The sequence below is a fragment of the Cynocephalus volans genome, chromosome 17 (assembly GCF_027409185.1).
Source record: "Cynocephalus volans isolate mCynVol1 chromosome 17, mCynVol1.pri, whole genome shotgun sequence".
NCBI classification, from domain to species: Eukaryota; Metazoa; Chordata; class Mammalia; order Dermoptera; family Cynocephalidae; genus Cynocephalus; species Cynocephalus volans.
In genome coordinates, this window is record NC_084476.1 from 7263063 (window position 1) to 7279485 (window position 16423).

Genomic DNA, 16423 nt, shown 5'->3' on the forward strand with positions numbered 1-16423 from the left:
CCACGATTCACGAGTGCTCATCATTGTACCCCATACCTAGCGCAGACCCTGGCACACGTGCGAGAAAACCCATCAACAGGAAAACCAGAGGCACCTCAGCCTGCAATTACAACTGGCTGCCACCAGGTGGGTTCTGGAGCCTGGGTTGTGTCCCCTGTGATGGGTTAGCTGAGATTTCACAGAACAGAATTACCCACGGAGAACAAATTGGATTTTTGGTCAAGGGTCCCACTGACCTCTGTGAACTCTGACTCCTGCAGGTCGTTCTTCAGGAAGCCAGCATGACTCGCTGGAAGGCTCAACATGTGGGCCAGGAGGGTGTTTAATTCCACAGAACTCATTGGCATCCAGAGGGGAGACTCAGGACAGATAAGCTTTGGTGAAGGAAACAAGAGGCCTGGGTGGGGGCTGCAGTAGGAGGAGGGTAGGGCAGAGGCCACTCGAGTCACTGGAAGCCTAATGGTGAGGTACCAAAGGAGAGGCAAGGTCTGGGAGGTAGGAGAACCAAGGCTGACTTTCCCCACTGTCCCTTGGGAGCAAGCTGCAGATGGGACCTGCAAGTGAACTCATCAGGTGTACATACATTCTCTGCTCATGCCCCCATCTGCCAGCGTGCAAGATGAATATCCCAAAGTATGGAGCAGGCGGGGGCTGCCTTCCCCACTGAGAGCCCTTGGAGACTCTCAGTCCCCTCCCTGGCTATACACACCTGAAGTTCCAAATGGGGATGGGCTGTGTGCACGTGTGAATTCCCACGTGTCTGCAGGTGTGCGCGTGTGTGCATCTGTGTGTGCATGTGCACGGCTGGATGAGGACACACAGAGAGGTGAACCTGTAGGGTGCCAGGAAGCATGCCTGCCCAGTGGGTTGGTAGGGTGACACTGTCAGAGCTGGCCTATGCTGGAGCACAGGTACGAACTCACACTCCCCAGCATGCGTGCCTCTTACTGGCCAGGAGGTCCTGGAGAGCAGAGCAGGCCTGGACCTGTATAGGCTGTAAAGCCCCTTGTCCCTACCTCCGTGGTTTTCCTGCTTCTTGGTCTTCTTCAAGGAGGGTCTGGAAGTGGATGCTCAGAGTATTTGGAAAATCTAGGCATTGGGAGGGTGCTTGGTGGCCACCTTGGCTCTCCCCGACTAGCTGCTTGAATTCCTTCAAGTTGGCCATGAAAATGGAAAAAAAAAAAAAAAAAGGTTTGGGGAAATAACAAAGCAGGGCACTGACCTTCGAGTTAGCTGGAAACTAGGAGAAATTTGCCTGGCCCCTTCTGAGATTTCTGGTTGCTTTGCATCTCTCTGGGATCTGATACCCCAATTGTGACAGAGAATTTTCCCTTACAGAGGGCACGATGGTGAATTTCAACCCCAGTAAGTGGAACGCCTCTTACCAACCAATCCCCTTCCGGGTTTAGGCACTTTCCGTATTTCCCTTTCATGCAGACAAAAGTGTCCACCCGTTCAGATGCTAAATGATAAATGCTCCAAGTAATTTTTATTTTAGAATACAAGAGAGGTACAAATGTATTTACAGTTGTACATATACAATCAAATAATATATATCACAGTTTTGTAAATATCATTTTAGATAAATATTTACAAAGTTAAAGTGACCATTTTCTGGAAGTAGAACACTGTTTCTTGAAAACTCTATACATTTTATACTTTTCCTTAATATTATTATAGTTTATTTTACAAAACGCCCTACGGGAATTCTGGTAAATGACTACAAGGTGTGAGCGGCGACACCAGAGGGCGCTCACGGCTGGAGTTTGGGGAAAGGGACGTGTGAGCAGGCAGGGCGGACACCCCGGCAGAGAAGCCAACCCAGGCTCCAGGGCGGCAGTGCCAGTCTTGCCTTCCTCTTGCTGGAGCGTGTGTGTGTTGGGTGGGGGGACCTTTCCCTTCCCAAGCATGATATCAGAGCTGAAGGATAGTGGACACGGTCCAACTCCCTCGCTTGGCAGATGGGGAACCTGGGGCCCACGGAGGGGCAGGGTCCTGCCCGGGGCCCTACAGGGGATTTCCGCTGTGCCTCCACTCTCCACCTGCCTGGCACACCGCAAAGTACTCGTGCCTCATCCATTTTCAGGAGCCAGGTTTTGGGGTAATTTGTCCTAAAGGAAAGAAGGGCCCAGAAGGCGCAGGTCTCTCCGGGTCTCTTTTGCCCCCAGGCTCCAACAGCCCCCAACTCTCAAGGTCGTGTCTTGACTGCCCGCACTTCAGGGCACCAGTCCCAGGAGGCAAGAGAAGGAGACAAAGGTGGGCGCCCCGCCCCCAGGCCGCACTGGGACAGGGAAATCGCTGTCCTTCCATCCCCAAGCTCTGAGCTCTCCGTGGGGCAAACGGGGCCCCCCTTCCCCACTGACAGCCCTCGGAGACTCTCAGTCCCCTCTCTGGCCACCCACGAGAGGGATGGCGGCCTGAGCGGCCGGCTCAGCAGGAGGAGAGACTCCGGGGGGAGGCCGGTCTTGGGGACCCCGCCATCCCAAGAGGCAGCGACCAAGCAGCCGCAGCAGCCGGGTGGCCTGGGAAAGGGACGCCGCCCCTGCACGTCCTCATCTGCGAAACCGGGCGGAGAGAGCGCCCCCGCGGGGTCATGCCCGGGGCGCCCCTCCAGTGCGCAGGCGCGGGCGCGGCGCTCACAGCACCATGGCCGGCAGGTGGTGCGCGGCGGCGGCGGCGGCGGCGGCGGCGGCGAGGGCGGGCGCGTGCGCGTGCGCGTGGGGCGCGGGCAACGCGGGCGAGTGCGCCTGCAGCGCGGCGCTGGGTGGCCGGTGGCGCGCGCTCTTCTGGTGGGCGCGCAGGCCGGCCAGCTGCGAGTAGGCGCTCTGGCACACCTGGCACTTGTAGGGGCGCTCGCCCGTGTGCAGGCGCACGTGGTTGCGCAGCGTGGACGACTGGCTGAAGCGGCGGTTGCAGAAGCGGCACACGAAGGGCTTGTCCAGCGTGTGGATGCGCATGTGCGAGCGCAGGTTGCTGCGCGAGTTGAAGCCGCGGTGGCAGATGACGCAGCGCATGCGGCCCGCGGTGCCCGCCGCCGAGTCCGCCGGGTGGAAGTCCTCTGGCCGCGCGGGCGGGGCCCGGGGAGCGGGGGGAGGGGGAGAGAGAGCAGCCCCGTTAGAGCGCGCGCCGCCGCACGCCCCCCCCCGCGCGCCCCCGTCCGCTCCCGGGGCCCCGCGCGCGCCTCCGATCGCGGGGCGGGGTGCTCGGATGCCTTGGCCCGGGGCGCCGGATCGGGGTCAGCTGGGAGCTGGACTCCAGAGCGCGCTGGGAGACCTCGGGGACTCAGTCCCACGAAACCTCAGCTTTCTCATCGGTAGAATGGGGACCTGGTATCCCCTGACGGGGCCATGCACGATCACCCGAGGTGATCAGAGGAACTGACGTCTGTGGAAGGCGTCCTCTGTGCTAGGCACTAGATCTACGTGCCTTGGCCCGTGCATGAGAAGTGCCTGGCTGATGGGAGGCTTTCCGTAAAGGGTAGCATCTGTGATAACCACCGCCCAAACCACCTTCACTTATTCATACCACTAATCTTTACTGAGTGCCCGCTCTGTACCAGAGGTGCACGTCTGTTTTCTCATTCCTGAAAAGGAGGCAAAAAAGCATCGCCTCCACAAGTCTGTGGGAAAGGTCGGAGAAATTCACGTTGGTAAAACATTAGCTGCACAGCAGGGGCTCAATAGACAGTAAGTAGTTCCTGAGCCTCAGGTTTGTCTTCTAAAAATAAGGATAATCAAATTCCACAGGGGGTTTATGTGAAGCCAGTGGGATGATACCTGTCAAAGGTTTAGCCCAATACTTGGCATGAAACAGGTCTTGGCCAAATGGCCTCTATCAGGATGGGCAGTGTTCCCCTCCACACCCCCTTCCACAGGCACACACTGCACCCCGCATTCATTCAGCAGGTTTATGCTGGACATCTACTCTGTGCCAGTCCCTGCACCAGGCCCCAGGGACAGGGCCAGGAAATGCACAGATTATCAGAGCTGGAAGGGAACTTAAAGGTCATTTCACTCACACCTTTTCTTTACAGATGGGGAAACTGAGGTACAGAGCCATTCCCAAGATTGTACAGCAGAACTAGAATTCGATCCAGGCTCCTGCTGCCAGGCCTCTTTCTCCTCCGGCCACACCCTGTTGTCTCTCTGGGATCTCCCGCACCTCCGCCAGACAGCCTATTCTGGCCAGGCAGCAAGGAGGACTGTCTTTCACCCATACTCAGACCATGCTGGCAGCTCCAGGGGCATCGGCCTCCTTGGACCAGTAGGTCCCATCTGCTCGATGCTGTGGAGGTTGAAGCAGGGTCTCTGCAGGCCAGGAGCCTCCCTCCCTCCGCCACACTCTCTCTCCCCCTCCCCGAGCTCCCCCTTCTGCGGGTCTTTGTCACCGTGGCCCCATGGGGAATACCTACCATGCTTGTTCTTCTTCTGCTCCTCCTCTAGCCCAGGCACGCCAGGGATCCCCAGGAAAGTGTTGTGCGAGTTCCCATACCACACCAGCAGCTCCTGGTCCGGAGGGATCATCTGCAGGGAAGGAGGCAGGAGGAGGTCAGGGAGGCAGTGGCCAGGCGGCAAGAGTCAGGGGTCTCCTGGTCTCAGCCAGGAGATGTGGATCCACTCTCAGCTCTAAGAAAGCCACACTTGCGTCCATTTCCAGCGAGCCATCTCCAGCAAGCTGCATAGACACAGAAGGCCCAGGCCTTCTCGCCGTCTCTGTCCTAGCTCCGGTCACAAGAGAGCTTCCAAGCTGACAGCAACAGAATGGAATCCTGGGAACAAGGAAGGTGGAAAGCTGGGAAACTTTTCATTCCTCACCCAGGGGAACCAGAGTCGGCCAGCCCTCAGGGCTGTAGGGCTGAGTCAGATGTTCCCGAGGAGCGTGGGCTGTGGGGCACCCTATGGTACCTGGTTACACCCTGCTGGATAATGTTCTGGAAACATCTCTTATTCAACACACCCACAGGCAGCACTATGTCACGCGTACTTCCCTCCCCAGCACAGAGCTCTGCGTGATTCTATGCACATGGCAGATGCTAAAAAAGAAACATTCCATTGACAAACACCTCCACCGCAGGGAACACTGGCATACACAGCCTTAAACAAAATCAAAATCCATTTCGCCATGTCCTAGGTCTATGACAGAGACCCCCACACAGGGTGACAGGGCTTTGCTTCTCACGGGGGAGGACCTGCCCCGTGGAAACGGGGAGGGTGTCGAGTGGAGGTTTTGCGGTGGCAATTCAGGGAAGCGTGGAAGGCCTGCTCCTGAGCCAGCGCTGACCACTAACCCCCACACCTCCGGTCATCCCAGGGGCCCGTCAGGCCTTTGGTGAAGACCAGTTACTGCTCCCAAGGGAGAACCTTCAGGCCCCAGCCAGGTAGGGCAAATGAAAGAAGGGACAGCCCATCACCCTCCTGAGGCCTGGCCCTGGAAATGCTGGCTTTGGCACCTACCTCTGAGGGTCACTGTCTGATGTGCCCTGAGAAACCTGGACAGCCCCCAGCAACAGCTGGTTAGTTTTCCTGGTGGGCCCTCGTTCAGCTGAAGCACAGAACATCACATGGATTCCACCTAGGGGTGTGGGAGAGCACCCCAGGGTAGGACCCTCCCCCCCGCCTCCGTGGTCACAGGGAAGGCCTCTCCCTTCCCATTTGGTGCTGGCCCACAAGCCCTGCCTGTTCTTATCACCACGCCTTCCATCCTCTGCTCAGAGCCTGGAAGACCCTGAGACTGTCACAGTGAGCTCTGCTCGACCCTGAAAAGAGGAGAAGCTGGGAGAAGAGGGGTGGGAACGGGAAGGTACAAGGGACCCAGTGACTGCTATCCTCCTGATACCCAGCCCCTTCCCACCTGACCCTGTGGCCCACGGGCAGCAGGGCAAGCCTCAGGTCAGTGTGTGATGGGAAGCCAGCAGGAGAATGCCATGCCAGCTTGGACTGATGGGGTTTGAATATGGAAAAGCAAGTGCAGTCCCTGACCCCGAGGGAAATCTGGCAGTGCCTCAGAGAAAGCGGGCAGATTGGAATTTGGCACTGCCACGAATGTCCTCGTGGCCTGTCTGGTCATTTAGTCATGGCCACTGTCCAGGAGGCCGGGGGGTCAGAGCTGGAGACCCGTGCTGCAAAAGGGGCAGAGAAAAGAGAGGTTGTATGAACTCCTCAGAAAAGCAGATGATGGAACTAAAATATTTCAGATAAATTAATTTGTTTGGTTTTTTTTGTTTGTCTTTTTTTTATAAAGATGACCGGTAAGGGGATCTCAACCCTTGGCTTGGTGTTGTCAACACCACGCTCAGCCAGTGAGCCAACCGGCCATCCCTATATAGGATCCGAACCCGTGGCCTTGGTGTTATCAGCACCGCACTCTCCCGAGTGAGCCACGGGCTGGCCTGAAGATAAATTAATTTGAAGGAAGCCGTTCCACGAGATGGTGCAGATAGGCCCTCTGTCCCCAGAGGTCTGTGTGTCCTTAGGCAAGTCACTTTTCCTCTCTAACCTTGTCTCCTCAAATGAGGGGGTCAGGGAACACCATCCTTGAGGTCCTCACAACTGTGCAATTCTGATTGTAAGTCACCTCCAGCATTGTCCTGACCTCTGGCTTAAAGTCTCAGATGAAACGAAACGTTTATATGTTGCAGTTCTTCTAAAGCAACTCCCCTCTGCCCGCCAGACCGTGTGCACATGCCCCGTCAGGAGACAGCACTGATGAGGGCTCTGGCTCAGGCCTGGAGTCGGATGTGTTGGGGTGCACTGGAGCTCCCCATCTGCTGAGTGAGAGGCCTTCGGCGAGCTGCCTCATGTCATGAGGCCTCAGTTTCCTCCACTGTAAAACAGGGGCAGGCACTTTGCTCTGCCCCCCTGAGTAATTACCGGGATCCAGCTGGGCCGCATGTATAAACTCTTCGTGCAGTCGAGCCACAGAAGTTCTGGTGTTTGTTTTCCACAAGCTCGCCAACCTCTCAGAGCAGCTGGCATTGATAGACCAGAGGGTGTATCAAGTCCCTGCAACAGTGGCCCACAGAGCCAGTAGGCTGCTAGCATGGTTAAAGCTCAGGGTGACTTGGGGCTTTGCCTTCAGTGTGGGACAAGAGCCCCATGCCAGGACACCAGCCCCATGCCAGTGCCACCGCCGACTCCTCCAGCACAGATGTGGGAGGGAAGGGAGGCAAGCCCTGACTGGTGTTGCCCCGAGCCACGTCTCTACCTCCAAATTCGCCCTCTGGGAATCCAACCCCAAGTCAACGCTGGCCTTTTCATTTGAATTGAAAATAACAACTATCATTAAATATAAAATAAAGGTGATAATAATAATAATAATATAATGGTGATGATGAATGAGGATCAGAGCCAGAACATCTTGGATTATACAAGTCTTGAATATTACTACTCAAAATAATTATTTGAAATATTAATTTTTAAATAAGAGCTTCAATGGTGACTATTTCAGTATAAGGGTGAGTCATTTATTTACTAACAAATATTTTAAATGTACTAAAATTCATTTTACTAATTAATTTAAAAATTAAAACTGCCTTGTAGGCACATGGACTAAAAGGTATAAACATGTAACAGGGTATTTATGAAAAGTAACTCTCTCTCCCACTCTGGATGCCGCTGTTGCTGGTTTTCTGTGTCTTTCCCCGGAAAGGTTTGTCATTTTGAGACTATTAAAAAATGCTGACTTAAGGTTCATGGGGAGCAGCAATATGGGAAGGGTGACTTACACTTTCTACATGATGCATCTGATCTTTTAAAGAATAATGAGCACACATTACTTCTATACACACATAAAACAAAGCAAAGTGTTTTTTTTTTTTTTTTTTAGAAAGAAAATCTATTAAGAAGAACCTACTGGAATTGAGAATGTCACTTATCCCCTGACAGCTGGGCTGCTAGTGGCGGGGGAGCCAGCCTCTCCTGAACAGAGCCAGGGGCTGGGAGTCGCTGTCAGCCCTTCAGAGCCCGGTGCCAGGACCTCGAGTCTCTGCCTGCTCCCAGGCACCTTTCCTCCAACAAACTCCTGTGATCAAGCGCAGGAGACCCGGGAACCTGCAGCTCCTTCCCTGAGATCCTGCAACTACTGTCTAGAGGCTCCCAAGGACCCCCCAGCTGACCACGTAAGTGCAAAGAATGGCCACGGTCCTCTCCAAGCCCCCTCACTAAGCATTGTTTCCTTATTGCCCACACACCAGCCTGGCCCAGCCGGGGCTGTCGCCAGAGAACCAGAGTCAGTGGCTTGCTCTCTTTCCTGGGAAGCAGAGATCGGCCCAGGATATCCAAAAAACAAAGCAATTCCCAGAAGAACTGAGTCCCTTGCTGTAAAATCCACATCGCTAAAACTCTGCGGGAATATTAGTGCCTGAATCTTTTGTTGACAAATTACATGACCTCTCAACTCGTGTTTTCTAACCTTTCCTATCGGCCCAGAAGTTTTGTCCTGCCCCACTTTCTGAATTTTTCTTAAAAATTGGAAATGATGGGTGGGGGTTTTGGTTTGTTTTCCTAATATAAATTCATGTCACACCATTGAACATGCTCCCAGGAGGCTCTGATCCCCTCCCCTCCCCGCGTGGCGCAGAAGCCCTGGCATAGCAGGATCTCAATGTCATCTGGACGAACATCAATTTCCATTGTACCACAGATGTCCCGACACACCAATTAATAGAGTTCCAGCAAATAGATATTGGCCAGGGAGACCACACGGCATGGTGTTGATAAAGCCCTCCAGCTCTGGGGTCAGACAGGCCTGGATTCAAATCACAGCCCCACAACTTCCCATCATCTCCCTGAACTTAGTTTTATCAGCATTAAAACGGGGATAGTAACAAAGAGGACCTCACAGGGCCGAGCAGGTCCTATTTTATAAAAGTTGTTATGACCCTTTAGAGAGGCACTTGGTAAATTCTCCGCATATGGTCACATTATTACTGATAATTATTATTAATAATCAGAGCACCTTAACTGCACCCACTGATGAACAAGGTCCAAAGGGAAATGAAGCTTGTCCTTATAGAGTCAAGACAAGAAAGAGATGTGGCTACGGAGCCCTAGGGAAAAATAAAATCTCAGCTGCCCGAAGCAAGAAGGAAAACGGCAGAATGAAAAAGCCCACATTTTAGGGAGCAATAATTTGCCAAAAAAATAGAAGAGGAAAGACAGAATTTTCTTCCCAATTACAAAATTTTAATAACTTATTCCGAAGTTCTCTCCTTGTACCAACTTCAGGAGTCCAACAAAATCTTGCCTCCAAGGCAACCAGTTTTGTTTCCCTGGAAGAACTGGGTCCCTGTGCATTCCCCATTCAACTCAGCCCCCATCACCTGCAGAAAGACTTTTATTCATGCAACATTCGGTGTCCACTTGCTATGTACTGGGCACGTTCTAGAAATGTCATTTTAGGCACCTGAGGTCATAGTAAATTCTGTGACTGAAGTAAGCTGGGGTTGCCCCAGAGGTAACATTTCAGTAGATCCAGCCGGATGCAAAACCCACCTGGGGATTCTCCACTGACTGCCTGGCCTCTGAAACTCCATTGCCTTTGGCTCTGGAGGGCTGTTGTTTGGTATTTGTGGAAAATTTCAGAGCTGCAATAGTATATTCTGCTTATGAAATAAAGATGTTCCTTCCCATTTTTTGGCAAGTAACGGGTTACTGTGATGAAATATAAATATCAGCTCTGAGTGGCAAAAAGAGTAAGAAAACAGATCACGGCAAAGGTCCCTGTCCTGGACTAACTCTCGCACACGCACAGAACAACAGCCGATTTATTCCGGAGACAACAGGGGAGTGGCCCCGGCAAACAGCAGTACCTCCTGATCTAGCCCAGAGGGCCGAGCGAGCTCACCCTGCGCCCTGCCACGAGGTGCTCACACACACCCGGACACACGATATATCTGCTAAGTGAATCTGACATTGTGAGAAAATGGTCTGAGAAAATTGCCACCACGAAAAATGTGCCCAACATCCTTACTGAAAGTAACCGAGTGGTATTTCGTATTTTTGTCCCTTACTCAGACAGTCCCTTCTTAGTAGGCTTGCTGATGCTAAAGCATCAACAGCCAAATGGGTGGTATCTATCTATCCATATCATATATCATAAAAATGATATTATATGTATTATATATATATATGAGGGTACATTAAAAAGTTCTGGGAAAAATAGAATTAAAAGATAATGCAATTTACTCCATGAACTTTTTGAAGTACGCTCGTATATCCTGATCCTCTTTTATCTGTTTAAATTCCTGAGCAAATGTGGATAACCTTTAAAAAAAAAAAATCATACAAACTCAGATCCCTCCTAGAAATAATCTTCAGCCACCTTGCCCCCTAACTCTGAATTTCTGTATAAACATCTATCAATGCTTCCTGACTGTTCGGCTTTCAGCCAGTGTGTCCTGCACGGCAAGATGAGAGACTCGGGTCTCCACGTTCATCCCAGCCAGGAGGCCTCTTGCCCAAATGACATAGGCATTCCTGCCTGTCTTGTGTGTTCAAATGCATGTGAGTGTGGATGTGTGCACGCTCACGGGTGTGTGTTTGCATGTCTGTGCATGGGGGATGGAATGAGTGTGTGCCCTCCATCATATCTACATTGGGATGGCTGGGAAGGAATGTGACTGTGACGATCTGTGGGTTGGGGGGGCAAAGAGGTGGTAAGGGGGTGAAAACTCAGGAGGGAGCTCTCTGCTAGAAGTGAGGGTCAGCTGCACTGGAAGCCAGTTCTAGGAGGTGTTGGCCCAGCCGGTGGTAATAGGAGCCACCTCTGTCCCGGGCCTAGGCCACCATCAGTCCTACCCTCACACTGCCCCATGGCCGTCCCACCTCACTTGAACCCATCAAGAAACTGCTCACCTTCCCTTACCCTCTGCTTCCTGGTCCTCCAGGGACCACCCCTCAGCTAGAACTCAGGCAAAGGCCATCCTGGTGTCATCCCTGGGAGATTCCCTAGGGCCTGGTTATTTAGGGACAACCAGACCCCAGTCCTGGAAGCTACTAGGCCTGTCTGCCCCTGGGTGTCTTAGAAAAAGCTTGAGGCTCTGAGTTCCAGGGAGAAAATGGAGCAAGGACTAAGGGAAGGCATTCTCTGGCCCTGAGGGGGCTCTTCCAGACCACCCCAAAAACCTAACCAAGCCTCAGCCCCACCCCATAGCCCCTGCCTGTGCCTTTCCCTGGGGAAGCAGAGAGGTGTTCTGGAAGCACGTACCACTCCCTGCACTATGCTCTCCAACAACCTGACCCTGGGAGTCAGAGCAGTTTCCCCCACGCCTGGACCAGAAGTGGATCCAAATTTCCTGCCAAGGACACTGTTGAGGGACAGTGGGGTCCTCCTTGGCTATATCACCTGCTTCTTTGCACCATCAGCTGCTGCCCAAGCATTTCCCTGCCAGGACACCTCCTTTTCCCATCCACCTCCTGAACCCTCCCAGGCCCTGGCCCTGGCTCAGACTTGAGCCCCTTGGAAGCCCCCCACACACTGTGGAATGTGCTATTTACCTGTCCGCTGTCTCGCCCTTTCTCCCTCCTCTGAGATGGCTCACAAGGCACAGCCATTAGTGCTAACACTCCCCACAAAGGCCCTGCAAGAGCTCTGGGCCTGCCTGCCACCAAGGGAGACCCAGTTTTCTGGTTTGTAAACTGGAGATAATCATAGAATCCTCCTAGTGGGGTTGCATTAGGATTAAATCCAATAATTAAATATACAGCATCTGGGAGAATCTTGAGACACAGTGAGCTATCACTGAGACAAGTGTCGTGATCCACGTGTCATCGGTGCCCCATGCATGCAGAATGAAGGACAATGCACAGATAAGCCGCTGCAGACACACACCCTCTCTCCCAAGTGCATTCCCTGGGCTGCTTTTTGCATCTTGCTTTCTGTATTTCTATGACTTCTGAACCCCAGGAAACCCTCAGCCGATATCCAGGGACCTCATTATTGAGATGCTCATGACATTCACAATGGCATAAAGTTGGAAGTTCCATCCTTTCTGATCTGTGCAGAAAGCTGCCCATGGAGGCCATCTATGCTCCTGAAGGCCACGATACATGGGCGGGGCCAGCTGGGCCAGTGCCAATTCCCCTTTGTCCACTGCAGCCCCTGGACGCAGTTGCCCTGCACCCTTCCACACCAGGTGCCTCCGCTCCCATCCCTGCACAACAGTACACGCACATACCTCGATGGCCTTGTAGAAGATGCTGGTGCCTATCTGGACCACCTCCAGATTCTGCTCCTGCTCATTGCGTGCGCACTTGATGTAAGTCATCCAGCTCCGGTGGTCCTCCTGGCTGGCATCAATAAAGTAACGGACTGTGCCATCCTCATTGAAGACCTGGGCACAGGTGGAGCGGGGGCGAGGTGAGGCAGGGCTGGGCCCCATGCCAGGCATATGCACACGCAATCTCTCTCCATCCTCACAACAGTCCAGAAGAGGATTCAGCTATTATCAGCTCTGTTTTCCAGCTGAAGAAAGGGAGACTCCAGCAGTACAGTGACTTGCCTGAGGCTAGCCAGCTAGAAGTGGCCAGCAGGGGTTGTTCTCCAAGGCCCCACGGGCTGACCATGACATGCTCCTGCTGTATGTCCTTCCCACCCCCAGAAGAAAAGGGGCTCCAAGGGATCGCTGACCAGACAAAGCGGCCTCCAGCTACCTTTCCTAGGGGATGCAGAGATGCTCCCCAGAGCAGTGGGAGCACCAGCAGGACCTTGGGGGGGGGGTGCATGGGAGCCTACAGAGGAAAGGCTGGCTCACTGTGGCACCTAAGTCCCTTTGTGGGAGCTGCCACGGGCCTCGGAGGTCAAACTGGACCCCAACTGCCTGATCCAGCAACAACTGGAGAAGGTAATGACTGGCCCAGGCCTCCGGGGAAGGGAGAAGTGAGGTTAAGAGAGACCTCTAGGCCGTCCCCTGTTCCCTTCCTCCTGCTCCTGTGACCAGCTGCAGGATTTGTCATATGGGGCTCCTCCAGGATCTGCCAGGTGGGAACTATGGGCATGGGGGGGCCAGGGGGTGGGGAGGGGGAGCAGCCCAGGAGGGTGGGGATATGAGATTAGGAAGGGAATGCACCAGCCTGGCCTCAGTGGGCTTTTGGTCCTGCAAGGTGAGAGCCCCAGGAGGTGAAGGCACTGCAGGAGTGACCTAGTCCTGCAGGTGGTCCTCCCTGGCATCTGGCAGTGCATGGGTGGTTGGGGGTCAGAAGGCCTGGGATGGAAGCCTATCCGAACCTTGGTTACCTTCTATAAAATGGTCATAATAACTCAGCACTGGTGAGATAATCCTGTGGATTGCAAGCTGGGGACTCAGAAATCTGAGTCAATGCGATGACCATTTCGAATGTCATTCTCCCTGGGATTGGGAGGTGATTGCCAAGAAGCACAGGCCTCCACCATTTTCCATTCCGGCCACACCTCACCCCCAGCCCAGGGCAGGCCTTCAGGGACTTTGCTTGCTACTCCTCACCCAGGGAAAGAACGCAGGTGCGGGGCTGGCCGGTTAGCTCACTTGGTTAGAGCCGGGTGCTGGTAATACTAAGGTTAAAGGTTCGGATCCCCTTACTGGCTACCTCCTTCCCCCCCTGCAGGTGGCTGGACAGGTGGCCCCCACATCAGGACCCCGGGCAAACGACGCGGCCTCTCTGGGTCTCACGCCTCATCTGTGAAGTGGAGTCAGCCACAGCTGTGATCTCTGGAATTGACCGGAGGAACGGGAGTCTAATTTTTCTCAACGACCACACGGTTTGCAGAGAAGTGGGGAGAGCCCGGGCGCCAGGCGCCTGGCGGCGTAGGGTTCCGCCGTAGGGGGCGTCAGGCCCGGGAGCATCTGCGGCTCCTAGCGAGGACGGAATCCGCGGCCGGGCTCCAGGGTCCCCCCCGCCCCGCGCCCCTCGCCCCCAGCCCGCGCGTACCTCCCACATGAGGTTGTTATTCTTGCAGATGTCCACGTGCTCTGGGGCGATGACGCGGCCGGTGAAAGGGCCCATCTCGGTGCCCGCCTTGATCCACGTCTTGGAGAAGATCCCGAGGCCCTCGCCGGGGATGGAACTCTGCGCGATGATCACCTCCGCCGGCAGCACCAGGCTGGACAGCTTCTGCACCTCTGCGGCCGCGGGGCAGGGAACCGGGTCAGAGCCCGAAGCAGGGGAGACCTGGTCCTTTCCCGCTGAGGACCCCGGCCAACCCCAAGCGGGCCCCGACGACGGAGACCTCACTCCGACCGAGGATGGGGAGTGGGGACGTGCGGAGGCTCAGCCATCGGGGTCTTCTCTGTCTGCGACCCGGGGACCCTCCGTGCCCTCCAAAGCCAGCGGCGCGCTGGGGCTCATTTCTCGGAGCGAGTTTTTAGTCTCTCCACGAATCCTCAAAGCATCCACAACCTCCCTCGACCTCCACCCCGGAGAAGTTTAAGAGCGAGTGAGCCGGCAGCAGCGCGTGGCTTTACAGACGCGGAAACTGAGGCCGGGTCCCGAGAGCAGGTGACGCCCAACACGGGACTCTTTGGCCCACTCCTGTTCTGGGCGCTTCGGTGACCCACCCTGCTCGTCCCCGGCACGGAATCCGGATGCGGTCAGCGCTGGGGACAGACCTCGGGCTGCGCTGCGAGGCGACGGAGGTGCAAAAGACACACCGGCAGCGGCCCGGGCTTCGTGCTCGCCGTGCGACACGGGGCGCGCCTGGGTCCCCCTCGACTCCCAGGCTCTGGGGTGCCAGGGAGGGTCGCGCCCGGGCTCAGGCGAGCCCCGAAGTCGTCTCTCTGGGCGGGGAAGAGCTGGGGCGGCCCTGGACCCCCGAGGGTCCCCCCGCCGCCGGGCCTCTGCGGCTGGGGTGGGAGCGGCGAGGCGCACAGGGGCGGCCTCCGTGTCTTACAAGGGTCCCCTCTAAGCTACCTGGGAAAATCCCGGCCAGCGGACCGGCTGAAAGGCGGGTGTTAAACGGTGTCCCTTGCGGCGCGGCCGGCAATTTGTCACGCGGTTAAAGTGATCGCATTCATTGGGCTCCATTCGAAAGAGATCGCTAATTCTAAATTCATTAGCCCTGGAAGAATGCTGTAGCAGTAAATTGCAGCTCAGCGCGGAGGGGACTTGTTTAAAAGGGGCCGAGGAATTCCCCTTACAAAAAGCGGGGATTAGACGGTTGACATCGCGTGAATGGAAGTGGAATTAGTCTTCACGGTAAATTAAGAGAGGAACAGAAATCGCGGAGGGCAGAGCGGGCGACGCGCACAGACGCCAGCGCCGGGCAGAGCGATTGTTCGCGGGGTGATGAATGGGGGATGAGAGCTTGAGGCATCGTAAAGAAAAGAACCCCTCGCCCCGTCCCCGTCCCCCGCTCCCGCCGCCGCTTTCCCGCCCGCCCCCGCCCCTCCGCTGTCCCCTCGCCCTTTAAAGTTCCTGCTCTAAGTGGGAACTCTCGCGGGTCAAGCCCAAGTTAACTAAATGAATTTAAAACCCCTTCTTTTCGAGTCAACTGCTATTACACGCCTAGTAAGGCTTTCAGTGCCGGGAACCCGCCGGCTCCGAGCGCGGAGCGGACAGCAGGGCAGGGCTGGGGTCCCGCCCCGGGGACACTGAGGCTCCCGGAGCGTCGGGAGCGCCCGGGTCGGCCGGAGCAGGCGCGGGGCCCGGGGAATTGGGGGTCGCCGGGAAGAGGAGACCGGGGTGGGGGGCTCCGACGGCGCGACTCACCGCCAGAGAAGGACTGCGCCAGCACCTCGGCGGTGAAGGCCGTCTTGGGGCTCGCGTGGTGGCCCTTGTCCTCGAAGAGCTGCTCGCCCAGCACGTTGCGCCAGCGGCCGTACAGGAAGCTGTGCAGGATGTCGGAGGTGATGACCTCGGCCAGCGCCAGCCCCGGCGTCTTCAGCCCGGTCTTGAGCACCAGGGCCTCAGCCGGGAGCACGGAGCCCATCATGGGCGGCCCGGGGCTCGCCGGCACCGGCACCGGCACCGGGGGACGGCCGGCCGGGCAGACGCGGGGAGGTGGGGAGGTGGACAGGTGGACAGGCGACAAGGGACAGAGGAGCGAGCGAGAGGGCTGCGACGGACGACAGGGAAGAGAGCAGGGGAGCACGAGGAGGACCAGGAGGGAGTGGGCGGAGAGGGAGGGGCTGGGAGGGAAGCGGGGGGGGGGGGGGAGGCGGCGCGGAGGGTGCAGAGACGCGGGGTGCAGAGACGCGGGGTGCGGAGCGCGGGGTGCAGAGACGCGGGGTGCGGGGCGCGGAGGGTGCAGAGACGCGGGGTGCAGGGGCGCGGGGTGCAGAGACGCGGGGTGCAGAGACGCGGGGTGCGGAGCGCGGGGTGCAGAGACGCGGGGTGCGGGGCGCGGAGGGTGCAGAGACGCGGGGTGCAGAGACGCGGGGTGCAGAGACGCGGGGTGCAGAGACGCGGGGTGCGGGGCGCGGGGTGCAGAGACGCGGGGTGCGGGGCGCGGG

The 16423-nt window shown here is 56.1% G+C and overlaps 1 protein-coding gene across 1 annotated transcript; it reads right to left on the minus strand.

Annotated features, from left to right (window-relative positions):
- Positions 1-2636: 2636 nt before the first annotated feature.
- On the minus strand, positions 2637-15903 carry PRDM12 (PR/SET domain 12). The gene is made up of 5 exons (XM_063081487.1): positions 15681-15903; positions 13905-14095; positions 12176-12331; positions 4412-4523; positions 2637-3058 (listed from the first exon to the last, which is right to left on the minus strand). The coding sequence occupies exons 1-5, from the start codon at positions 15901-15903 to the stop codon at positions 2637-2639; spliced, it is 1104 nt and encodes a 367-aa protein (XP_062937557.1).
- Positions 15904-16423: the final 520 nt, after the last annotated feature.